The sequence below is a fragment of the Motacilla alba genome, chromosome 1, assembly GCF_015832195.1.
Source record: "Motacilla alba alba isolate MOTALB_02 chromosome 1, Motacilla_alba_V1.0_pri, whole genome shotgun sequence".
In the NCBI taxonomy this organism is placed as follows: Eukaryota; Metazoa; Chordata; class Aves; order Passeriformes; family Motacillidae; genus Motacilla; species Motacilla alba.
The window spans coordinates 8912810-8939468 of NC_052016.1; the positions used below are offsets into that span (position 1 = coordinate 8912810).

At 48.8% G+C, this 26659-nt stretch overlaps 1 protein-coding gene across 3 annotated transcripts in view; it reads left to right on the forward strand.

Annotated features, from left to right (window-relative positions):
* SSUH2 (ssu-2 homolog) overlaps positions 1-26659 on the forward strand; it is a 148112-nt gene extending 121453 nt beyond the window's left edge. The window contains exons 1-4 of one of the 3 annotated variants that reach the window (XM_038127084.1): positions 18104-19294; positions 23169-23452; positions 23856-24814; positions 24871-26659. In XM_038127084.1, the coding sequence (XP_037983012.1) occupies positions 23223-23452; positions 23856-24814; positions 24871-25289 (1608 nt within the window). In that variant the 5' untranslated portion in view covers positions 18104-19294; positions 23169-23222 and the 3' untranslated portion in view covers positions 25290-26659. Of the gene's footprint in view, positions 1-18103; positions 19295-23168; positions 23453-23855; positions 24815-24870 lie in introns of those variants that run through there. The other 2 variants (XM_038127984.1, XM_038128822.1) reach the window with 2 other exon arrangements.

Sequence of the window (26659 nt, forward strand, 5' to 3'; positions counted from 1 at the left end):
TTGTCACTGTTATAGTGCAGGTTGTGGGCAAATGTGCATTCCATGTCTTGAAATGAATGTTTTGAAATAAAGCAGCCCTCAGAGAGCAGTGAGCAGAGAGGAGCACTGCAGCCTGAGACAGAAATCCTAGCTGGATCCCCTTTTAGGCTGGGTTTTAGGCTTTCCCTGTGGCGGGGAAGCAGCACCAGGTGCCTCTGTCTCCCTGCTTGTCCAGGGCCTGTGGTGGATGGAGCTGGGAGTGCTCAGCCCGTGCAGATGGACCCACACGTGCAGGCAGCTTCATTCCAGCTTTATTCCAGCTTTCAGGAGCAGCCTCAGGGCCTGCCTCGGGAGCCCCTCTGTAGTGGCTTTGATGTGACAAATGTAGTCATGCCTGTGCTGAGACAGAAATTAAAGGCAACGGGGAGAGCAGTGAGAAAAGAGCCCTGATCAGTGCTCAGGATGATGGATTGGCTCAGAAGGAGACACCAGCCCCATTCCTGTGCAGCAGGAGCCCTGCTGCTGGGGAGGAGAGAGCAGGGAAAGAGAGGAGCAGCTTGGGGACCCTCCTGTCACAAGGGACAGAGCCCTGCAGCTCCAGGGATGGGCTGTGTCCCTCCCACAGGGTTCCAGGGCACGCTGATCATGGCAGTTCCCCTGGGCATGGCATCATAAGGCCAAGCATTCCCTGTCAGAAATGGGTTTGCCTTCAGCTGTGTTATCCCTAATTTATGGCTGAGGAAGGAACGTGCAGGACTCGTTACCTGGATAAATGCTAAAGGTGTCAAAAGAATGTATTTCATTTGTAAAAGTTCAGAATGAGAAAAAGCTGATTTACAGGCAGACAGTGTTCTGGTCCCTTTCCAATATTTTTGCACATAAATACAAAGGTCGACAAATGGAGCTTGTTTTCCATGGAGACTACAGCAGCTCTTGATTTAGTAAACCACAAAAGTCAACGTATTAAAGCAAATAATTTCTTAATTCATTGTAGCATTTTAATGACTCAGTGTTTATTTTGATTTAAAGCTGTTTTTTAAGCTGCCTCAGTTCCTTTCTACTCAGGTAGAATAGATAATTCTCCCTGGCATGTAGCAGGCTCTGCTACACTGTGTAAAAAGATCTCTATAGCCTTAAAACACTGCAGAAGATTGATTGCACCAGTCCTGTACCCAGCAACAAGATTGGAGTGTCTCATGGAAGGTCTCAATGATCCCTGGCAGGAGCTGCCTGACCCAGGAAGGGCCCATTCCTTTTGGACACACCTCAACATCATTTAGGGGCTCAAAGTTCTTTTCCAGGCATTGTTTACCCTGAGGAAACACCAATCAAACGAACTCCCATGATTTTTCCATCATTTTTATTTAGGTAAAGCAAGAAAATCTCTGATTTTGGGGTTTTTTTGGGTTTAGAGCCTTTATTTCAGTCTCTAAATTCAGACTCACAGCCTCTACTTCAGTTTTGTGTTTCCAGTCTCCTGGCTGTGGGTGGCTTTCAGTGGTGCAAGAATCCTCAGCCTCAGCCAGAGGTTGGGGGTTCCATGCTCCAGAGTATCTGAAAAGACAGGGAGAAGAGGGGAATGCACAATGTCCCTGTTTGTCCCAGGGGTGCAATAGCCACCCGTGCTGCTGCCAGGGGTGGGAGCAGCTGGGGTTCTGCTTTCCAGGCAGGATGAAATCATCTCCGTGGGGGTGGCTTTCCTTAGCTTTTACAGAAATGGGGTAACTGAGAGGTTTTCAAAGGTTTGATTCTGTTATCAGTCTCAATGAATAGTGAGACACAAGAGATGTAAAGCTCAATGTTATTCTATCAGAAGCTAACTTATTTTTTGGTTACAATGCTTTATAAATGTTTTTCGCCTATTAGCTTATGCTGTTATTTCTTCTATCACTAATCACTTATATTTTTTCTCCACCTGGTCTTGCTACAATGCACCTTTCACAGTTCTAATCCTCTAAAATACCTGGTCTTTTTGTAAGGCTCTGTTTTGAAACTCGTTGAAACTTGTTTGTAGCTCAGTCTCTCTCTCAACAGTGTCATCTCTGTTCTGTGGTTTTCCTTGTCCTCAGTATGCACCAGGATTGGAGCCCCAGTGCAGCCCCCAGCCCTCCCTGCAGAAATCCATGTGACATGCCTGGGGAAATCAGGGTCACTGCTGGAAATGCAGTCCTGGCATCAGCCACTTCCATCCTGACTCCAGGGGAACGGGTTCTTCTCACACTCATGTCTTCATTTCACTCAGTCTGCTTTTCACTGCATCCTTGTTTCTTGGGTCAAAGCTTTGTCCTAGCACATGAAATTGTAAATATTTAATTAACAGCTGGGAAAAAAATGAGCTAATCTGTAGTAGCTGATAAGGATCTCCAGTCCATTGTCAGATCCTCTTGCTTTCCTAATTCTTTTGCAGTTGAGACATATGAATACAAAAAGATGTATCCTTTTTTATTTTTCCTCCATAACCCTGAATTAGCCTTTGATTATTTTTTTATAGAGATGCATCTGTGATCTTTCTAAAATCCCTTTTTGCTCTGCCCAGCATCCCTTAGCCAAACAAGGGAATGGCATCAAAAAGAAGCAAAAATCTGGACAATGCCTCACTTCACTTCCAGTGAGTTCAGCCTTTGACCTGCTACAAGCAGAGGTGAAAAACATGGCAGGGTATTCCTTTTTCTCCAAGCTGCCTCAGGCTGGTCCCTCTTTGGCTTTAAAGGCGTGTGTGTTGTTCAGACTCCTACAGCTGGCATTTCAAACAAGTGTCTTCGTGGCACAGCCTGCACGAGTGTCAAAATTCACAAATATTTGGGAATTCTGCAAGGCCTGTGTGCTCAGAGTCTCTTTCTCAGCCCCCTCATGTGCAGGAATTTTGAGACTCCAGATTCCGAGAGTTTTCAATCTAAAATTAGCAAGTTTTTCCCATGAACAAGCAGGTGTTTGCTTTTCCACACAAACAAGATTGCAGAGCTGCAGCACATCTGTGCACATGTGAGAGCAAAAGCGAGCTGATCAAGCAACAGAAACACTTTTTATTTTCTGTACTGGGTTTTTTCCTTGTGTCTCCTGGTTGCTTTCAAGGACGCATCTTACACACACACACACCAAAAAAAAATCTAAATAGACAACCAGAAAGCTGAAAATTTGCAGAATGATTAGATGTCACTTCCAATAAGTGGGCGGCTGGGTCAGCAAATTCAGAGGCCAACGTGGGCCAAAATTGCTGCATAATCTGCATATGCATTTACACTGGTCTTTCTCCAAGTAATGTGCTGTCACTGAGAAGAAATGTGGCCTTTCCAATGGCCAACTGCTTCCCTGGAAAAGATGATTTGTCAAGTCTGAGCCCCAGCATTTAGCAAAAAGGAAAAACATGTTGTCCTTCTTTTGAAAATGTTGGGTCTTCAGCAAGCCTGGATGATTTATAGAGGTTGTGTGGGTAATAAATCCCCAAATGCCAAAATGCAGCCACATCTGGAGCCAGGGCAGGAGGGGGGAATAACGGGAACATCTGGAAATGGCTGGACACTCACAGGAAAGGAAGGAATAGCATTAGAAACTTCTAAACTGCTGAAGATAAAATTATCATAGTCCCATTTTCAGCTTTCTGTCCTGCTCAGAGGGTGTGAAATTTCCTGTGATTTCATTTGCTGCTGCTGTTTACTCTGTGTGCCACCAGCAAAGGCACAACCATCCCACAAAGCTCTAGCTTTGTCTTCAAAGTCTTCAGCTGCAGGGGGATTGTTTTAATGGAAGGGATTGCATTGATCCCTGAGAGGTGTTCACTGGGTTCCCTTCTGGGCACACCCAGCTTATTTCCTTCCCCTGGCCTTCCTCAGGCAGCACTTGGCTCCTCCTGGCCACATCCTGCACCCAGGGGGGCAGCTCTGTCCCTTCCTCTTCCTGAGGAACCAGGGCAGCCCAAAACCCAGGGGAGCAGAGAGGGAATGTGCCAGCAGAGAGCTGTGGAGGGAGGGCAGCTGTCAGCTCTGAGCGGTGAAGATATTTTTATTTTGGGTGGGGGGATGACAGTAGGTTTTTTTTTTCCTTGGATTAGATGGAAGGTGCAGCATAATTAGCAAGGAGATGAAAAGATCTCCTGGAGCTGCTGGAGTCCAGTGGAGGCCACAAAGATGCTGAGGGGTCTGGAGCATCTCTCAGGAGAGGCTGTAGGAGCTGGAAAATGCAAGCACACCCTGTGTGTGTGTGTGTGTTAGTGGTCTGCACAAACCCCACCCTGGTGTTGCTGAGTGCAGGCACAGCCTGGCAAACAGATTAATGCATTTCTGACAGCCCCGTGGCTCCTCAGCTGCTGTGGAGTTGAAATTTGCTCTGTGGACGTGCCTGCAGCAGCTGCACAGGCAGGAAGGGCTTCACCACTTGGGCAAGCTGAACTCAAAATGTGAAATAATTACAACCTCTTGCAGTCACACACGCTGCAGACAAGGTTCTGACAGCAGCATGATGTTCTTTTCTCGCCTGATTTGCATTCTGGAGAGTCTGGGCCTTTCCTTGGGATACAGCAATGTGCTGTGCTGTGTGTTCCACCTCCTGTCTTGTCAGAGGCTGCCTGTTCCTCTCAGCCTTTGTGCACAGCTCAAACCCAAAACCTGAGTGTTCCCGTGAGCCTCTGTGCCCAGCTCAAACCCTAAACCTGAGTGTTCCTCTCAGCCTTTGTGCCCAGCTGCATCCTAAATATTGGTGTTCCTTCCAAATCCTTCCAAGCCATGGGAGGCTAGGGATGGCTCTGGCCACAGGGCAGAGGGGACAGTCAGGAGAAATCCCCTCTGGAGGGGTGGCACCCATTGCAGGTTCCCAGCCTCCTTCTCCCTGAGCACTCAGGAGCTTGTCAGGCAGGGGGAAAGGGTAAAACCCCTCCCTGTGCCTGGCTGAGGAGTGTAAACCCACTGAATTCGCTCCTTACACTCAGCAAACTGGAGCAGGGCCCTCGCAGCCCTAACACACCCCACAATGTGTGTCCCATGATTTTAGTGACAGCAGCTCCTTGGCTGTTTCTCCATTCTGTGCACATTCACTGCCCAGGTTTGCAGTTACAGTGTGGGGTTATAGTGAGGAAAATCAGCTTTACAGTTTTAAAAACCCCAGCCTTTGGCCCCAGGGGAATGAGTGTTATCTTCAGGAGGAAAGGCACAATTCAGGCAAACAGGTGTAGGGCAGGCCTGCCTGTGGTTTGGGCTCAGTGCCCCTGCCCACTTGGGGCAGTTGACTTTTCAGGGAGCTCTGACAGATCTGGGGCAGTTCTGGGCAGGAAGGGAGGTGTGCACACTCTCAGAAGTGAGGTGTGCAGTAAGAGCCAGCCCTGCAGGAGGCAGCTGGGAAATGCAGAGTGCTCAAACCCTCTTGGCCCGGGAGAGGGAGTGAAGGGAAGGGAACTTGTACATGTTCACTTCCCCTTCAGCTGAGCATCCTGCAAACCTCCTGGGAGCAGCTTCCACTGCACCTGGGGGCTTTTTATCCAAACCCATCTGTACCTGAGCAAAACCATTCTCATTTTAAGCAAATAGAAACTTATGACTTTTCAGAATTATGTATCAGTTTGGGCTCAGCTGCTGCAGTGTCTATTAAAAGGATCTCAAATTCAGCTTTTTTTCCGGGGTGTAAAATCACTGCAGGGAGTGATGCCCCAGACATTCCCTTCCAATTACCCTGAACTGGAAGACTCAATTGCTCTGAGTCATTTCATTCTGCAATGACTGTTTTCATGGATGTGATTTAAATTATGCCAAAGGTTTTTAATTAAAGTCACCCTTGTCATGCAAATATTTAATTTGGATTGATATATTTTTAGCTATAAACCAGTGTCTCAATTTTTGGGAAAGGCTCTTTAAAATGCATAAGGGTGTTTTGGTAGAGCACTGTGTTGGTTGTGACATGAGGTGTCTGTCAGTCATTCCCTCCCTGCCTGGCTGCTGGGACTGGAGAGGTGAAATTCCACCCCAGACTCTTCCAGAATAGCAGAGGTTGTTGCTAGGCTTGTACTGTTTCAGCAAAACATGAATAAAAATAATATTTCATAAAGGTGGGCTTGCAGAATCTTGCAACCTCTCCTCAGCTGGTGGAGTCACCCCCTGCAGGAAGAGCTGAAGTGTTTTACTGAGGAATTCTGGTTTTAATGTTCAGCATTTAAAATAAGTGTTTCAATACAAGAACTTTCAGGAGTCTGAGTCCAAAAAGTGAGCAGAAATAGCTGCAGACATCTTTCTTTTCTTTTTTTTTTTTATTTGTTTTTTCCTGGCACAGCCCTGAAGTGGAGAAGCTGTGGAGTGTCTGTCCATTGAGTTATTCTGATTACAGAAAGCAGCTGATCCAGTGTTGAGCAGGAAGGCAGATTAGGTGGCCTCTGGAGGTCTCCTCCAGCCTGTGCTTGCTCAAATTGCATGATTTGAAAGTCATCTTCACAATAAGTTAGAAACCGGAGGATTCCCACGTACTGAAAATCAGTATTTTTTCTTCTCTATACCTTGAAGGAGTCTCTATTTATTGTGCTTCCACAGTTCCTGCTGCATAACCCCTGCTGCATAATTCTTTAAAAATGGTAAATGGAGCAACAAAGGCAGCAAACACCTCAGAGAGAACTTTGCTGCTTTTCTCTTCCTTGCACAGAATGCTGATGAGGGCTTTTTTGGGGAGGGGTGGGGGCTGTAAACAAAAATATTCCTGCAGCTTTGGCTGCAGAATAGCAGAGGAAGCCAAGAATATTTCTGAGCATGTTTCTGTTCGGTTCAAAGATTCTCCCTCTTTTTTTGCAGCCACATTTAAAATTCCCTGCCTGCCTAAGGTGCATTTAGACCCGCAGCACAATCACCCATGCTTCCCGAAAATGTCTGTGGTCATAAGGAGGGCAGGAGAGGAGGACACACATTCCTGCAGGAACCCACACCAGGGAGGGATGCTCCTTGCAGGCTTTACTCCAGGGATTGTGCTTTAGCTCAGGAAATCTGGTCCTCCCTTTGCTTTGGGGCACGAGTCTGGCTTGGCTTTGCACTGCTCCCTCCTCCAGGTGGCCTTTGAGACAGGCACAGAGAAAGTGCTCTGGAAAAAATGTTGTTATCTCAAGGGATGCTTTAGGAAACAGAAAAGCTGCAACAGTGTTAGGTTTTGAAGGTCTAGCAGCAAGGCAGGGATTCCCAGGATAAAACCAGTGGCACCCTTTGGTCTAATGAAAGGTTAATTGAGTCTGCACTGCCAGTCAGGCTGAAGGAAGCAGAGCAGGATTTTAGAGAGCAGCATCAAAAAGCCCCATTTAGAGATCTGCAGAGGCTGCCAGCTGCTTGACGGGAGTGAGCTGAGCTCTTTTTAAAACAGGCTTCTCTTCTTAATAATGCTTCTGGTCTCTCTAATTACCCGCTCATTGTTCTGTAAAAGACGAGGCTCTTTGGGTGTTCCAGCAAGAAATCAGGATCTGCTGGTGCCCAGCAATGGAATGTCACAGGAGCTGACCCCAGCCCTGTGTGTAACAGCTGCTGTCTCCCCCAGGCCAGCCCAGACCCCATCTGCCTCTCCAGACACAGAACACCAGCCTGATTCCCTTTCTGTGCAGCTCACAGCAGCCTCTGATGAGGCACTCAGCTGGCTTGTTCCTCTCAGAAACAGTGGAGATGAAATCACAGGTATTTCCAATAAATGAGTGCTTTGGCTTGCAACAAGAAGCAAGAGAAGCTTTTTTTTTTCCCCAGAGAAAGGTAACAGGAGCAGTTCCCGTGCTCTGGTGTTCCCCTATGCCTCTGGACAGGCAGGTGAGGGAATCAGAAGGTGATATTGAAGGCTGCCTTTGTCCCTGTGTCCCACCAGCCCAGCTCTCAGGTCCCAGACACCTCTCCTTGGCTGGAATTGGCACTGGTGCCATTCCCCTCAGCACAGGACCCAGCCCCTGAGCACAGAGCAGTGGAGGTGTATTGATTTCCATGCCTGTTAGGGCTGTTTGCCCCCATTCCAGTGCACTGTGTCCCTGCCTGGAGGATTGATGGGACCTTTTGAAAGTGAGGATCAAACATTCGACTTCAGAGGTTGCAGTGTTTGCATAAAATCCACCCAGTTCCCCTCACCAGGTTTTATGGTTATTGGCCCCTCCTTGAAGTCATAATTGCTTGCTCTACGTCCAAACATTTCAGAGGTGCTGCACTCACAGGGCCTTTGGCACATCTGTTATCCCAGAATCCAGCATGGTGGGGTTGGGAGGCAGCTCTGGAGATCACCCAGCTCCCAGAGCAGGGTCCCCTGCAGCAGGTGACACAGGAATTTGGGATTTTTGGGATGTCTCCAGAGATGGAGACTGCAGGCCCTCCCTGGGCAGCTGTTGCAGGGCTCTGCCCCCTCCATGGACAGAAGCTCTTCCTCAGGCTGAGGTGGAACTCGCTGTGTTTCAGTTCATGGCCACTGCTCCTCATCCTGTCACTGGCACCACTGAGCAGAGTGTGGCCCCATCCTGTGACAGCCCTTGGGGATATCTGTGTGGCCTGGTGGGCTATCTGTGTGGGTTGGTGGGGTATCTGTGTGGATTTATGGGGTATATGAGTGGATTTATGGGGTATCTGTGTGGGTTGATGGGGTATCTGTGTGAATTTATGGGGTATCTGTGTGGGTTGATGGATCCCCTCCCAGCCCTTTCCTACACTGACCAGGCCCAAGGCTTTGTGAGACCCTCCACAACAGTTCTTTTTTTTTGAGTAGGAGTTTGGATTTTCCTTCTGATGTTGCTGTGAGTCAGACTCAGTGTGAAATGTAAATCCATCTGTGTGATTACTGGTTTGCCATTCCCAAAGCCTTTCTCTGTTTCTGGTTTTTATCCAGTTTTAAGTGGTTTTTAGCAAGTGTACTTCATCCAGATTGGATCTAAGCAGTAATCTGCCACTGCCATTCTTTACACCTGGGGTGGCAGCAGTCCCCTCCTCATTTGTGTCACTTTGGCACCCAACACTGTTGTGATCCAGCACCTCCCACTCCAGATCAGCAGGAGCCACGAAATTATTCATACATTTAGGAGCCTGAGACTCTCTCTTCTCACCTTTGGGTAAAAGCTCCCTTTAGGCTAAATTGAGGGAGTTAATTTTTTGCATTTTCATTCTCACGTGGACCAATCCTTGATTGGTGTGATTTGCTTCTGAAGAGTGCTTGATTTAGGCTGCTGTGGGTTTTCTGGTAACAAACTGGAGCATGGACCATGAGTGCACCCAAAAAGCCATTTCTGAATGTGTTCTAAACAGGTATTTCCTAAATATGTTTTTGTCCTTTGTGTCTTGACATGTCCAGATCAGATTTGCCAGTGACCCTCTTTGGTTTCTCCTCTGGCAGTTGGGCAAATGTGACTTGCACAATGGCCAGCCCCAGTAAAGCTGTGATGGGATCATTGTCTGCAACAATTATTCATTCTTAGGGTTTAGCAACCAGGGTGTCTGGCACTGCTGCTTTGCTGCAAGGGGTACAATGCACTGATAATTTTCATTATCTGTCTGTGGTGTGGCAAATAAAAACATCTCTGACTTTGGCAGGGCTCTGTTGTTCCATCCACTGTGGTTGGATATGCTTTCCAGGTATTTTCTGAGGATCAGGCTGTGATTTTAACAGGCTTCACTTCCAAGTTTATTTTCCCTCTTCTTCACTTGTTTTGCACATAATATGACTACGTGAATTATAAATTAAAAAAACTGGTATACAATTATTACATGGGTAATGTCACAACAATTCTCATCAATTCCTGCCTCACTCCTTCAGCCCAGCCCTACCCTGCAGCCCCAGCAGCAGCAGCAGTGGTTCCCTCTGTGTGATGTAATTTCAGCAGCATGTGCTCAGCTGCTCTGGGTGCTGACACAGGGATTGCAGGGGTTTTTCTCTGGCCTTGGCCAAAAAGAGAAGTGTGAGCAGCAGGGAAGGGTGAGCAGTGTGTGTGGCAGGGTTTGGGGCAGCAGAAGGAGCACTTCACCTCCCCACTTAATTCCAGAGAGCACTGAGGGCATTTGGGCCAGTTCTGCTGATGTGAGTGCTCCCAGGTTTACATGGATGCAAGGCAAAGGAAGGCCATTCCTAGGGAAGAAAATTACCCCTTGTGGAGGCTTTGGCCATCTCCTCTGCCCCCGGCCCAAGCTTGTTCTGAACACAGATGCCAGGGCAGAGGGGGAACTTCAGGCATCCCCCTGAGTGTTCCAGGGGGGTTCAGGTGGCCTCACAGACAATTCTTAGGACTTCTTTGGAAAGCAGGCTGCATTTCCAAGCCACACATACCCTTCTCCTTCCATAGCTGCTGTATCCAGTTCCCCTGGAAGGCAGCACAAACACAAATGCTCACACACACTTCGGATATCTCTGTGTACTCTTGTCCCTGACACCTTCTCCTGAGCTTATCAGAAAGTTCCTTTTGCCAAGTTTTCCAAAATCTGTTTCATGAATTCACTTAAGGCAGTGATAAATGGTGCAACATGAGATTTCCAGTGGGGGAAACAGTGGTAAATGATACAACATGAGGCTTCCAGTGGAGGAAAAGTAGGAAGGGATGAATTGAGGTCCATCCTCAAAGGCCAGTCAGAACAAGAAGCACAGGAACAAGGAGCTGCCCTGTCCTGCTCTCACTGCAGATGCAGAGCTGTGCCTCCCATCTGGGGGAAGATGTTCTCCCTCTGGGCTTCCCTGCAAACAGGCAATCCAAGGGCCCTGTTCAGAATGCAGATTTCTCCACGCATCCTCTAGTCAAAATGATTATTGCTGGCTCTCCTCACAGAGCAGAGCACATGCCCTGTGCCAGGGGATGCTGCACTTGTCTGATATTATTTCTGTCAGCAGTGCTGCCTGTGGGTCACTTGCAGAGCTCTGGGTATCCTTGGGGAGAAGTGAGCTGCATTCTGCTTTATTTCACACTGACTTCTTGGGAGATTTTTGTTCCTTGGCCTGTGTTGTTGGGGTTTTTATTCCATAATCAGTGTAAATGCAATGTGTCCCTCGTCCAGGTTAATTACATGCTCAGGTTAATGACTCGTTGCTCCAGGCTCTGGAGTGGGGAACGTGGCCAGTCCTTGATGCACTGGCCATTTTACTGCCCTGGAGCTGAGGTCTGCATCCCTAATCTCCAAAGGGGGGCCTCCACCAGCCAGGTGGGATCCAGGCAAAATCTCCTCTTGTGTGAAAATGCCACTGAGCTCAGGAGGAGGAGGTGTTGGACAAAGGAGGCAGCTCAGAGGGCAGGGAGTGATCCCAGTATCAGTGTGATATCAGATTAATATCAGTGTGATATCAGGGGAGTTATATCAGATTAATATCAGTGTGACATCAGGGCAGTTATATCAGATTAATATCAGAGTGATATCAGGGGAATTATCCCAATATCTGTGATATCAGGGGAGTTATATCAGATTAATATCAGGGAATTATATCAGATTAATATCAGTGTGACATCAGGGCACTTAGATTAATATCAGTGTGATATCAGGGGAGGTATATCAGAATAATATCAGGGGAGTTATAGCTGATTAATCTGATATAGCTGATTAATATCAGCTATATCAGATTAATATCAGGGGATTTATCCCAATATCCGTGTGATATCAGGGGAGTTTTATCAGATTGATATCAGTGTGACATCAGAGAAGTTATCCCAGTATCAGTGTGACATCAGGGGAGTTATATCAGAATAATGTCAGTGTGATCAGGGCAGTTATATCAGATTAATATCAGTGTGATATCAGAGAGTTATCCCAATATCAGTGTGATATCAGAGAGTTATCCCAATATCAGTGTGACAAAGGGGAGTTATATCAGATTAATATCAGTGTGATATCAGGGGAGTTAAATCAGATTAATATCACTGTGATATCAGGCGAGTTGTACCAATATCAGTGTGACATCAGGGCAGTCATATCAGATTGATATCAGTGTGATATCAGGGAGTTATCTCAATATCAGTGTTATATCAGATGTGCTATATCAGTGTGACAAAGGGCCAGTTCCCAGCCTGTCTGGAATGGCAGCTGCTGGCTGGAGGGCAGGGAAGCAGCTACAACACTTCTGTGGAATACTGCACAAAAAAACAACCTGAGAACTTGTTTTGGGATGAAAGAACCTGCATGTAGTTCAGAAACCACAAAAGCCCAGTGGGCTCGAGCCACAATTCTCAGAGGGAATTGAGCAAGAGCATTTTGAGCTGTGGTCTGTGGAAACAGGCACTACTTTTGTTTCTGGGGGACAGAAGCTCATCCATCACTGTGATTCTCTGTAGAAGTGACTCCAGCACCTTTGAAAATTCCCATCTCTTAAAAAAAAAACCAGATGTCACTGACCACTGGAGGCCTTCATTCCTCTGAAGGAGAGAGGAAGTGGAAGCCTAGAGAGCAAATTTCATTATGCTGCTAATTACAAGCTCCTCTCCCAAGCTGGTTAGCAGCTATTTTGATTAGCTGATGTTCAGGACCACTTAGTGTCAGAATTCTGGCAGTTCTGCCCAAATTAAATGTTTGTTTCAGGCAGCTCCTCTCCTCTCCTTAGGTGAGGCAAGCCTCAATGCATCTGTTTGTGCTAGGTGTCCCAAAGGCAATGTTTGTTTTCTTTGTTTGGCTAGGCAGAGGAATCGGTGCTCTCATCTTTTATTCATGCAAATATTTCCTGTGAATGTGGCCTCCAATATGTATCAGAGGCAAAAATATCACTAACGGTGATGCCTGAAAGACTCTTCCTTGTGTTACAAATGGACACACAAATTAAATTACTGCTGTTAATGCGTGCCCACTCCATAACTGCAGCCCGGTTTGGAATGCTGCTGAAGCAATTATCCCCGTTCAGAATTGCAAATCAGGAATTGGCTTTAATGGGAAAGGAGGACATCTCATCCTCAACAGAGGTGCTGGCACAGGTCTGGAACACACCTGACAAAGGAGTGTGGGCTTGGCAGGACCTACCCAGTGACCCTGTCCTGCCACCACAGCTCCAGAGGAAGCTCTGACCAGGCTGGGCTTCCCTCTGCTCTGCCCTGGATCCAGGGAACAGGGATGGGGTGTTCCAAACCCCCAAATTCCCAGAGGTGAGATCTGCACTGCCCTGGATCCAGGGAACAGGGATTGGGGTGTTCCAGATCCCCAAATTCCCAGAGGTGAGATCTGCACTGCCCTGGGATCCAGGGAACGGGGATTGGGGTGTTCCAAACTCCCAAATTCCCAGAGCTGGGGTCTGCTCTGCCCTGGATCCAGGGAACAGGCATGAAGTGTTCCAAACCCCCAAATTCCCAGAGCTGGGGTCTGCACTGCCCTGGGAGCTGGGGAACAAATAGGGTGCCTTTTAATGTCCACTCAGTGGGAAGGAAAAGCAGGTTTTCATGGAGGAAGCTTAGTGCCAAGCCAGAGATGGTATCCAGCTCCCACTCAAGCTTGGGTAATAACCTGTGGTGACTGAAGATTTATTTATTTCATGCCAACATCCTCATTCTTTGGGCACAGGGGACAACTCACAGAGAAAACAGAGCTCTCTGTGCTGCAGGAACTTTTGGAGGTCACTAAGGCAAAGCTGGGTTTTATTGTCGTTGTGCTGCTGACAGGGCCCTGGACGCACATTTCAGCCAAACATTTTCACGGAGAATTAAACTCTGGTAGAAGCTCTGGCTGTCCTGCCATGCACAAGCAGAGCATAAGGAAACAGCTGCAGCTGAGGAAATGGGACAGCTTTGGAGCAGGGGTGTGTTCCCAGCTCTAAAAATACAATCCTTAACAAGCAGTGTAACAGGGAAATTGTCAAGTGCCGCTCTCGTTCCTCCCGAGCTTTACACAGGCCCTTCTGCCTCCCTACTGCTTTCCCAGGATCTCACCTTTTGGCAGCAGAGCTGCAGAGTTTGCTGTTCTGGGGCGAAATTAGTTTAAAATAGGACTTAAACTCAGGATTCCTGCTCCCAGAGCTGGGCAGGGACCAAGGTGCACAGGCAGCAGCAGCTGCTCCTCAGAGCAGCCCCGGGCTCAGGCTGGGGCATCCCATCCAAATCAGCAGCTGGGGAGAACCCTCGCGGCAGCCCGAGGTGCCAGGAGCAAGCCCAGGGGAAATCACCTCTGCTCTCTGTGCAGGCAGCAGAGCCCCTGGAGCTCCAGAGCAGAATGAACCAATATTACAGCTCTCCTCCCTTGGCTGGACACGAGCAGCGTCAGACAAAATGGCTAAAAACCACCCCAAATGAGCCCTGGGGGAATAAACAAAGAGATCAGGAGCTGATCAAAAGACCTCGTGGCAAACATTCGTGAGTTGTTTATGCCAGAGGTGACATACGTGGCCTACAGGAATTCAGGCTCAGAAATTCCTTTAAGGAAGGGAATAAGGGTTTTTACTACAGTTGTGTGTCTATATGCAAATATATATGCATATATATACATATATATATATGAATTTATTACACCAGCTATTAGGATTTAGTTGGAAGTGTAGCTGTGTTTGATGTTCTTAAAATCCTTTGAGTCAATGGATTAAGGAAGAATCCAAACTTCTGAAGTTCTTGCTAACTCAAAACATAACTCCAGCTTTTATGATTTAATGCAAAATTCATGAAGAAGAACCTAAGGACTTTGAGATCCAGAACACATGCAAAAAGTCCAAGTCAGTCATTTGGGTTGAAAATAGGATTTTAAGCTAATTTGAAAAATGTCATGGTGGTGGCAAAAAATTCTACACGCTTTGGTGTCAGTGAGTTTGGTTCAGGTCCCAGACTCTGATTCCCAGCCTTCAGAACCCTCCATATTTAATTTGATTTTATTTAATTTTAAAATAATTTTAATTTTAATTAATTTAATATAATTTAAAATTTTAATTTAATGTAATTTGCCAGCATTCCTGTTTCTTTAACTCAGTTTAATGTCAGAACATCCCATGTGAGGCACTCCAAGGACACGTTCAGTGTGTCCATCTCTGCAGTGCTGAAAGCCCAGCTGCAGGAATTGGAGGTTCCTGCGGAGTAGGAGATTCTGGATGCTCTCTCAACTGATGACTGAGGTGTTTTCACTCCGTGTTGGTGTTTATTTAAGCACAGGGAAGCCTCCTTGTACAGCTGACCTGGCTGAAAACTGACTCTGCCTTTTTTTAGTGGCTCAGCTCCAGCAGCAGCTGTAATTCCAGTGCCCTTCCTGGGCTGGCTCAGGGGCCACTCAGGAGCTCCCCGTGGCACCTCGGTGATCTCTCACAGAATCACAGGGGGCTTTGGGTTGGGAGGGACCTTGAAGATCATCCACACATGGCCAGGGACACCTTCCACTGTCCCAGGCTGCTCCAAACCCTGTCCAACCTGGCCCTGGGCAGCCCCAGCTGCTCTGAGCACCCTGTGCCAGGGCCTGCCCACCTTCACATGGAACAACTCCTTCCTTAATATCCACTCTAAATGTACTTTATTTTTTTTTCATCCCATCCCTCCAGGCCCTGTTGTCCACTGTATGCCCCCAATAAATGCATTTGCACATGTTTCCCTGCCCTGCTGAGCTACAATTTTTTTAAGGGAACTGTGTGAAAACCTAATTATTTTTATCCTGGGAAAAAGGACACTTGAGGAATGCCTGTAGCTCCCCATCCTGTACTCCAGGGCACCCAGGGAACAGCAGAGTGCATCCTGCGGCAGCTGCAGGAGCCACGTGGCAGCCTGGCTTCACAGGAAAATCACAATCACCATGGGAGAGCAGAATTCGGGGAAGGGCTGAAAGGCAGGGGAAAGCAGATGGGGAGAGGGAGAGAAAGGGGAAGGCAGCTGGGGAAAATGCCACTAAAAAGAGCACAGCCCAGAAATCAAAGTGTGCAGAACAGCCCAGGTTTTCTGAATCTTTAGAGGAGAGACATCCAGGAGAAGGGTTGTGCTGTCCAGGGCTGCTGGGTATGGAGCCACAGGGCATAAACCCTGCTCTGAACCTTCCAGGGTAAATTCCTGCAGGGGTTATTCAGTGTTTGCTCCAGTGGGGTGCCCTGGGGCAGGACATGCACTGCTGGCCACAGCTCTCGGGTGAACAGGGGAGAGCAGGAGCAAGGGCTGCCACAGAACTCTGTTCCACTCGTGGGAGACAGAAATCAGGGAAATGCTGAAATCCCAGCCGTGTGCAGGGGGAGAAAAGCCCTGTCAAACACTAGAAAAATGCATTTGGAGGAGGAAAATAGCCCGAGGAGCAGGGAGTCCTGCTCACTTGGCTTGGGAAATACACAGAGCAGAAAGAAGAAGTGGGTTTAATCACTCTCCTTCAGCAATGTGCTTTATTAATCCAGGACCGAAACCTGTGCTTTCTCTTACAATAACTGCAGAATTTGAGTTATCCTGCCCCAATCCCCCTCCAAGCTAAGTGATTAAGGACAAACAAAGCTGGATGTGTCTGTGGATGAAATTGAAGTTGTTAAGTTATAACTCTCCTGGTGGGCCAAACTCTTCTGCTCCTCAAGTCACAACAAAGAGTTTATCTAGGACTCAAAACATGGGGAAACTATTTCTTATTTGTTTAAAATTTTTTAATAATTTATTTTACACACAAAAGGGTCTACCCTTTGAATTTCCTAGAATGCAAGTGGCAAAGTAGGAGTCAAATTTAGGTGTAAAACTGTGTCCTTTGCAGGGACACCTTCCACTGGCCCAGGCTGCCCCAAACCTCATCCACCCTGGCCTTGGACACTGCCAGGGATGGGATTCTGGGGCTCTCTGACTGTCTGCTGGATCATTCTGACTCCTACCCCACGCTTTGTTCTTTTCATTACAGAGTTCAGGATTTACCTCCCCAAATTCTCTCATTTCCAGCATATTTATTCCTGGTTCTCCAACAGCTCCCTGCTGGCACTGGCTGCCCAGTGTCAGTTCTCCCTGCTGTAATGGAATCTGATTTAAACTTTGGCTTTCTGGAGTGAAATGTAAGCAAAACTTCCACTTTTGAAGCACAGGAAGGGACCACCGTGGTGAAATTAGCATTAAAATGTTTTTTAAAAAAAGTTCTTCTGCTCCAAGAAAACCACAAACTGCTAATTTACATATTAATAGCATAACTTAATGCTCAGGAAGATGAAAAATGCAATCTTTGGCCAGATGCAGAGAATTAATTACAGCAGTGAAAAGTTCCTATGAAAAGCACAAAGCAAGGCCTGAATATTCGGAGAGAATGTTGTTGTCAGTCAGGTCTGAGTGTGTGTGGGGAAAGAGAGAATTGTTTTGTTGTTGCAGGGCTTCAGAGAGAGCCTGGGCAGATATTTAGGGTGGGCTGTCCCTTTGGGACATGCTGCCAAAGCAGACAGAAAAGATAAAAAGAAAAAAGATAAAAAGATAAAATGGAACACAGAGGGCCACTAGAGCCAACCCCTGGGCATTTCTTTTTCCGTACTTCCTTCTCTTGCTGTGGAATGTTGGTACTCATCCTGGGAGTGTCACTGCTGACATTAACCAAGACTTTCTCACGGAAGTTCTAGGAAATAGTTTGCCACCACATGAATTATGTAGGGAAATGTGGCGGCATCCAACCCCGTTAAACAGATATTTTCAGCTCTCCTTCTCCTGCTCCACAGGGGGTCAAACCTCAGAGACAAATTAGTAACAACAGATTGCAGGGGAGGTGTTGAAAGGGAGTAAAAAACAAATAAAAGAAAACCCCAAAAATAATTACATAAAAGAATTCCATAAAACAAAAGAATGACATAATTTTAAAAGTTCCCAAACATACCTTAAAGGGAGGGGTGGATTTTCACTCACTTATTAGGGGAGCAAATACACAGTGAGTAATCTGTGCTTGGTTATTTCCTGCTAACCTTTGAGAGAGCTCCATGTTTAGCACCACTTGATCTACCAGTGGCACGAGATTGTGAAATCTGGGAAGGGATTCTAGGGGATGGGCTGCATTGTCCACCCCCTCAGAAACAACAAACCAAACATCTCCAGGGCTGCAGGGCATTGTCCATCCCCTCAGGAACAACCAAACATGTCCAGGGCTGCAGGGCATTGTCCATCCCCTCCCAAAAATCCCCAGGGCTGCAGGGCATTGTCCATGCCCTCAGAATCAACCAAACATCCCCAGGGCTGCAGGGCATTGTCCATCCCCTCAGAAACAACCAAACATCCCCAGGGCTGCAGGGCATTGTCCATGCCCTCAGAAACAACCAAACATGTCCAGGGCTGCAGGGCATTGTCCATCCCCTCAGAATCAACCAAACATCCCCAGGGCTGTAGGGCATTGTCCATCACCTCAGAAACAACCAAATATCCCCAGGGCTGCAGGGCATTGTCCATCCCCTCCCAAACAACCAAACATCTCTGGGGCTTCAGGGTTCTGTCCTCGCAACCAACCAAACATCTCCAGCTCTCCTGGCAGCTGACCCTGGGTAACTCTAGCCAGAGCTGACACTTCTGACCTTAAAAGATCAACTGGTGACAGCAAGGACCTTTCCAGGGGCTCCAGTAACCTTTGACCTTCAGCCTCTCTGGGAGTGTACGAGAACAAGTGGAGCATTTCTGTGCCAGCTCTGGCATGCCTGTGGCTTTGTGCCACCCCCAGGGCTGTAGGGGTGTTTTGGCTCTGCGTGTGAAATGGCACTGGCCCATTTGAAGGCAGTGAGGCACAGAGCTCTGAACAGGCTCTGCTGGCAGCCAGTGTGTCATGGGATCAGTGGCTGGTTCCTTCTGGCAGGGGAGGGTTTCCAAATCAAACAAACAGGTTTTTGGGTGTCACGCAAAGCCCTGCTGGCTGTGGTGAGCCCAGGCAGAGGAAATCCCCGAGGCAGGGCTGGGCAGGCAGCGCTTTGTCGCCTTGCGCACATCCCTTGCTCCACAAACTCCATTTCCTGAGGGTCGCCAGGATCATCACTGCACTTTGCTGCTTCAAGAGACGTGCACAACAGCTGGGGAGTGGAGTGAAGGGCTGCTGGAGACATCCTGGGGCAGCAGCACAGACACCTGGGCACCTGCGCCATGCCTCTGCTCACCAGCAGCTCTGGAACCTCCTGGAATCCCAGAATCATTTAGGCTGGAAAAGACCTCGAGGATCACCGAGTCCAGCCTGTGACTGATGGGGGGTTTTGGATGTCCCAAAAGGCTGAGAGCAGCCTGGCCTTGCAGGAGGCACTTACACACCTTTGGCCTCCGCAGGTGGAGTTTGTGTTGCCAATTTTTGCTGGACCCCACTGGATGTGCCATGAGACAGGGTTTGCTGGGGGCTGGAGGTGATTTCCTTCCCGCAGCACCCTTTGGAAACTCCAGATGCAGGAGCATTGCCCTGCCAGTGCCTGGTGCTGCTGGGCTCATCACCTCTGGCAATCAGGGAGCACTTCAGGGCAGCTGAGAGCAAGGTCAGCCCACAGCAGGAGTGGGTGACTGAATTCATGCAGTTCCTGTGGCTGCTCCAGGCAATAGGTGAGTTCTCTGCTTTTGAAGTGTCTTTTTTGCACAAAGGTGTTGGATTTGTCACTTAAGTTGCTGTGAGCTCTTAATTGTTTGCCGTTCAAATGAAGAGAAATGTTGAAAGGAAAGGAGGTACTGAAGGGAGCTGTATGATGTGTTCATCAATACACAGATTGTGTTTGGGTAAAATTGCACCTCAGAAAACTCCCCTCAGCAGCAGGATTTGGTCTGTGGGGCAGGGGGGTGCTTTGAAGAGCAGCACCACTGGCACAGACCCTGGTGGGGCTCTCTGCCTATAACAGAAAAGTAAAAGTTTACAGCAAAGTTTACTTTTCCATAATGCCTTGGAGTTTCCCACTGCTCAGGTGGTGACACATTCGAGTGAAGAGCCTTTTAGGAGGGACAGGCAAAGGATGAGATAAAAGAATAAAAGGCCTAATGGTAAAATTAGCTCCCTCTTTCATCTTTAAAGGGCTGGGAGTGGAGGGCTGAGATCTCAGGTAGCCATTTGTGCCCTGCTTTTGTTCTGCTGCAGACAGCTGAGGTCAAGACAGCATTTTCCTTTCCCCCCTGAACTGTTTTTAAGATGAGACAATTGGTTGTATTTGCTGTCACTGAGGACACACTGGCTTCAGTCCCTTCTAAACGGAATGGAATGGAATGGAATGAATTCCCTGGAATGGAATAAACTCTGTGGCTGTACATGGCTTGTGAACCCTCCAGTCACAGCCCTTCCCAGCCACTTCTGCTCCTTGGTGTTGCTAAGAGCAGAACATCTGTGCTTTTGAATGCATTTTGTTTGTCCTCACTGACAGCTGGAACGTTTTCTGCAAGCGGCAGCCCAGCACAGGAAGCACTGGCAGAAACCTGCAGCTGAAAATGCCCTTCCCTTCCCAGCACAGCTCTCCTTTTCTCTTGCTCCTTGCTTCTAGAAGTAGCCAGGGAATGTCGAGTCAGTGTCAGTCAGACTGTGAGATTGGAATCAGGAGGGCAGGGTGGGTGAGCCAGAGAGCATTTCCAGGGCAGACAAAGGGAAGGGGCTGTTCATTGGGTGGGTCAGCCCTGGCCCAGCTCTCCGGGCTCCCTGGAAAGACCTCTGTGCCTTTTCTGAGGCTCACAGGGGTTTGCAGGAGAGCTGTGACATTTCTGAGCCCAGACACGTTTACTCTTAATGCCCCTCACACCTCAGCACTGAGGACTGCGTGTATTTATTTGTCTCAAAGCCTGTCTGAGTCCTCTCCCTGCTATAATGAAGTGTTTTGCTAAGCCATTGTTTTTACCATAAATACATTCCCTTGGCTGCATCTTTGTGGTGGATTATTTGCTCCAGAAACTTCTCTTTTCATCTCAGAGATGAATATACATTTCGGGACCAGGTTTTGAAATACCAGTTTGCTTCAGGAAACTTCTTATGAGCAAGTCTGGGAAGCCAGCACTAAATCACTTTTGTATATTTTATTTCCCAAGGAATCAGACCCACTTTGTTTATTATCTAGCAAAACCCCAAGCAGAATGTAAAAACCAAGTCTGAATCAGACAGGAGCATTATGGAAATACTGAAGCTGTCTTTCCCTGGCAATGGGGAAATACATTGCTTCACTTTAATGTGAAAAAGAAATGGCACAATGGTAAAAAAATGAAACCAAAGGCAACTATAGAGTCTGAGAGGAAAGCTGATGTCTCACAAACAGACTGAGGGGTGAAGCTGTGGGTGTGGAGCTTTGGAATGGGTTTGGGTGTCTCGGCCGACTCGGGGCAGGTTTGTTACACAGCCCGGGCACTCTGGGCTCTGCTCAGGGCTGAGGTTCTGAATTTTGGGGTAAAACAACAGGTTCAGGTGGGGAAATGTGGCATGTGGGTCAGCAAGGTTCGGGAGTTAGGGATAAAGGAGGCTGCAGCCCCGAGAGAAAGGGAGGGAGAGAAAAAGAGAAAGAGAGAAGGAAAGAGGAGAGAGAGAATAAAATGGGAGAGAGAGAGAGGAAAAACCCAGGAGAGAAAGAGAGAGAAAAAACTGGGAGAGGGAGAGAAGGAGGGAGAAAGAAAAAGAGAGTAAAAAAACAAGGGAAGGAGGGAGACAAAGAGAGAAAGAAACAGGAGAGAGAGAAAGAGGGAAAAAGGGAGAGAGAGGGAGAGAAAGAGAAAAACCTGAGAGAGGAAGAGAGAAGAAAAAAGGAGAGCGAGAGAGAGAGAGAAACAGGATGGGAAGAGAGAGAGAATAAAATGGGAGAGAGAGAAAGAGAGGAAAAAAACAGGAGAGGGAGAGAGAGGGAGGGAGAGAAAGAGAGAATAAAATGGGAGAGAGAGAGAGAGGAAAAAACTGGGAGAGAGGGAGAGAAAGAGAGAGAAAGGGAGAAAAAAATGTGAGACGGAGAGAGAGAAATAGAGAAAGAGAAAAAACCAGGAGGGAGAGAGGGAAAGAATGAGAGATAAAAACAGGAGACAGAGGGAGGGAGGGAGAGAGAGAGAGAAAGGGAGAAAGAAAAAACCCCTTGGGAATGTTCCCCAGTGGCCTCTCCCTTTACTGGAATCAAGTTGCAGGACTCTGTCTCCTTCCTGGGCATAAAGCTGTGGCATTTCCTGACAAGTGGGGGCTTGTCTGGCATCCTTGCACCCTCTGGGTCTGGCACGTGGCCGGAGGAGCCTTGCCCAGTTTGGTGCCCCCAGTTTTGTTTAAGCTGTGTGATTTTACAAAGAATTTGGTGGTTGTGGCAGGCTGAGAGCCCACGTGCAGTGGGAGCAGGGGCTGGAGAGGTGGCTGAGTCTTCCAGAAATTGGTTAGAAAGGGATCCCAGGTTTATGAAAGATGTGGAAGAAGGGCTGAGGAAAAGGTGAGGGTACAGGCAAGGATAATGGCACAGTTTTTACACCCCCACGGTTTTTACACAGTTTTTTACATGGGAAAAAGGGCAGGGAGCCCCAGGAGCAAAGGGAAGGGAGCAGCCACCAGGACAGTGACTGGGAAGGAGTCAGTGTGCCTTTTGTAAAAAAGAACATTAGAAATGGATTGTTCAGCGTGTCAGGATCTGCTGTTGTACCCGGCCTCACCACACTGGAGCCCTTGTTGGACCAAGAAGTGTTTCCTGGTAGGCACAGGAACTTCTCTGTCTGATGTGAATTTTGTGCCAAAGGGGGAACAGTTGTTCAGATGTTATTTAGCAAAGTGGGAAGGATGAGCAGGTGCATTTGGTTCAAGCACTGTTGGTGAATGTGTGTGTGGATGGGAACGAGCACTGTGGGTGTTATATCCACAGCTGCCGTTCCCTTCAAAGACCTTGTACAGGGTTGGGAAAGGCCAGGAAGAATGAGACATGGAGCAGTCTTGTGACCTCTGAGTTGTTTTACACTTTTTCTCTGTAGAACAACACTTTTGATTTTTTTAACCCAGTTCAAGACCCTGTACTGACTGTGTGCAGCAAAACTGAAGGGCTGCCACGAGCCAGGTGAGCTCTCTGTCTTGCTCAGATCCTGCTGCTGAGGAGCCAGCTCCTTGAGGAGATGAGTTGAGGGACCAGGCAGGGAGGGGAGCTGTGGGAGAGCGTGCCTGGCACCCCTGCCCCTGCCAGCCTGGATCTGGGACCTGGTTCTGGTACCTGGGCTGCTGCAGGCTGCTGCTCCCCGTGAGCTGAGGGGGCAGAACCCCAGAGGCTGCTTAAGGTCACAGGGGTTTCTTGAGGTCACAGGGGTTTCTTGAGGTCATTTGGGGTTTCTTGAGGTCGTTGCAGTGCCTGGGTGGGGTTATGTCTTAGGTTAGAATAGAAGATGAAACTGAAAGTATGAATGCTATGAATCCCCATCTCCATAAGCTGTTAAAACAGGTAGGACAGTGTTCTGTCTCTCTTCCATGACGCCTCTCCAATAAGCCTCTCCAAGGGATATTTCTGTGCAGGTGGCCCCCAAAATCTTTCTGGATGACTCATTAGTGACATCACCCCATGATGAGATGCTCTGCCCAGGGGGAGGAGCCAAGCAGTCCCACCTGCATATAAGCTGGGACTTGGAGCACCACGAGCACTTTGCCTGCGGAGTTCCCAGAGAAGAAGAGGTCCAGAAGCACCAGGGGATCTTCAGAGGAAGACCAGGCCCTTCTGCAGGATCAGTGCTGCGACAGAACCACGTCCATCCCTCTCAGAGAGCCGCAGCCACCGTTTCATCAGACTGCCGGGGTGCCAGGTCGTATTCTGACTCTGTCAGTTTAAGCTTGTGTTTTCTGCCTTTATTTCACTTCTTCTATTAAATTGTAGTTCTGACTTGGGATCTCCTACTGGTTTGCTTTCAAACTGGTGCATATTTTGGCACCCTATCTGGAGCCAGTCCTGGGAGAAGTCAGAATTACAATTTTGTGTTACTGAAACCTCCTGTTCACCGTGATGCTCACCATGCTTATATGTGTCTCACTCCTTGCTCTCTGTCTGCTTCCACACATGGGGAACTACCTGTGTGCTTCAGTGCTCCTGTTGAGACTAGGGAATGGTATGAAAATCGCTTTGTTGGTTTATTGTGTCTATTGCATTATAACTTCTGAGGAAGTGAACATAATTTGGAATATAAATTCACTTTGCTTTGCTTGTCCTAGTCTGGGCTGCTCCATCTGCGTCCTCCTCAACAATCACACCCAGCAGCCCCTGGGGGAAAGAGCAGAGAGTGGTTTCTTCCTGACTTTCACACTTGACACAGCAGTTTTTGAAAATCTTCAGTTCCCTCTGGGTGTCAAAGATGGCATCATCATCTTCTTGTTCGTTCTGCTTTGTCTTCTCTCTATGGCCTGCACCCGCTATGCCCTCTGCACCCCCTACGCCCTCTGCACCATGCTTAGAGACAGAGAGGTGCTCCGTGTGGTACAGCGGCGTCGAGAGGAGGAGGAGGAGAGGAGCACAGTGTCAGCAGGCACCATGTCTGCACAGTCTGCCGTGGAGAGAGGAACCATGTCTGCACAGTCTGCCTCGGAGAGAGGAACCACGTCTGCACAGCCTGCCTCGGAGAGAGGAACCAAGAGCACAGCCTGCTGTGGAGAGAGGAACCATGTCTGCACAGGCTGCCGTGGAGAGAGGAACCACGTCTGCACAGCCTGCCGTGGAGAGAGGAACCACGTCTGCACAGCCTGCTGTGGAGAGAGGAACCATGTCTGCACAGCCTGCCGTGGAGAGAGGAACCACGTCTGCACAGCCTGCTGTGGAGAGAGGAACCACGTCTGCACAGCCTGCCTCGGAGAGAGGAACCACGTCTGCACAGCCTGCTGTGGAGAGAGGAACCACATCTGCACAGCCTGCTGTGGAGAGAGGAACCACGTCTGCACAGTCTGCCTCGGAGAGAGGAACCACGTCTGCACAGTCTGCCTCGGAGAGAGGAACCACGTCTGCACAGCCTGCTGTGGAGAGAGGAACCACGTCTGCACAGCCTGCTGTGGAGAGAGGAACCACGTCTGCACAGCCTGCCGTGGAGAGAGGAATGACGTCTGCACAGCCTGCCATGGAGAGAGGAACCACGTCTGCACAGCCTGCTGTGGAGAGAGGAACCACGTCTGCACAGCAACAGGTACCACGTCTGCACAGCCTGCCACGGAGAGAGGAACCACGTCTGCACAGCAACAGGTACCACGTCTGCACAGCCTGCCACGGAGAGAGGAACCCAAAGGGCAGTCGGCGCTTCCACACAGACCGCCACCAAGCTACGGCAGCCCAAGCTAGCAGCAGCTGCCCGCATTCAGAAGAAGAAGAAATCCAAGAGCAAATCCATCCACACAGTGACTGAAGAGGAGGTGGCTGGACCCTCACACCCAGCAGAAGAGCCAGAGGTCATCACTGTCTCTCTGTCCCTGGGTGAGCTGCCAGACCTGCGGAGGGAGCTCACCCCCCAGACCAATGAGTCCATCCTGGCCCAGCTGCTCTGCACCTGGGACACCACAGCCAGGGACACCACTCTGGACAGGCAGCTGGGATCCTTGTCCTGGCATGTGGTCAATGCCCAGGGGAGCAGGAGAACCCAGGGAACTCTCAGCCTCCGGTGGTGACTGCTGGTGAGTGTAAGGGATGGACACCTTCGTAAGGTATCGATAGGGATGGACGCCTCTGTGGGGTATGGATAGGGATGGACACCTCTGTGAGGGGTGGATGGACACCTCTGTAAAGAAGATTTCCAGGTGCTCCAGGGGAAGTGGAGCACAAGGGAACAAGGAGATCATTTTTCCCTAAGAGCCCCAAGGGTGTACAGTGCACGTTGTAGATATAGTTGAGATTTGCACACCTTGGAGCAGAGAGAGCCTCCTGCTGCCTGGAGGTGCTGCAGTGGAGGGAAGGAGAGGACAAGGTGGGAGCACTGGTCAGCAAGCTGAGAATTTACTGTCACTTAATAACAAGGACACTGTCACTGCCCCATTGTGCACCCATGGAAACAAAGCTGGCTGTGCACGTCTGGAGCTTGGAAGAGAAAACTGAAGAGGGCCACCAGAACCTGAGGAAGGAGCTTCAGGAAGGGATTTACCACATCTCACCAGAACCAACAAGTCTCTGCACTAGAAGCAGATGTCCCCCAGCCAGGCAGAGCAGAGAGGAGACACTCCACAAGGTAACCTCTGGTTTGTCTTTCAGGAACATGGGATGGAGAACCCCCCTCCTCCGTAGCAGCCTGGGTACCTGAACTGAGAAAAGGAACATCTACCACAAGAAGCTCATCTGTTGTCAGCGCTGCTCTGGTGTCTCGTGGACAGAACTCCTGTTGGTGTAGGAGTGATAACATGACTGGTTCTCTTGAAGAAGCAGTTCTTGTTCTCACGAACACATTCACAGGAGGAGCCCAGCATCTGCCTTGGCCAGGAGCAGAGGAGCCCTGCCTCTAGCCGGTGGAGGAGAGGGACAGTCAGATCTGTTGGACTGTGTGGATCCCATGGCCTGGCACGTCTGACCCACAAAGGGCCAGCTTTGGTGGGCGCTGGCACTCAGTGTGCCCTGATGCCACCAAGGTATGTGGGACTGGAATCCATTTCCATTCCTGGGGTCACAGGAAGATCCCAGCAGCTGAAGTGAATTTATCTGGGAGCGACTGGCACACACACCCCAGGGTGGCTGGCCCTGCATCCTCAGCACAGACCATCTCAGAAATGGGTATTTCAGACCCAAAAGGACATCCTTGGGCTTTGGGATTGCTGCTGTGGAGACAGAAGACAGAGAACGGAGTGCCCTGCCTGGTGTCTCAGATGAGCCCTTTGCTCTGGGCCTGCTGAGAGCTGAAGAGCAGCAGGAACCAATCCCCACAGCACCACTGCACCAGCAACAATTCTTCATTGAAACATAAATGAGCTGTGGAACATCTCAACAAGGCCTAAGTGCTTTTTTTTCCTTTCCCCCCCTTTAATTAGAACAAAATAAAACCCTAAATGTGACC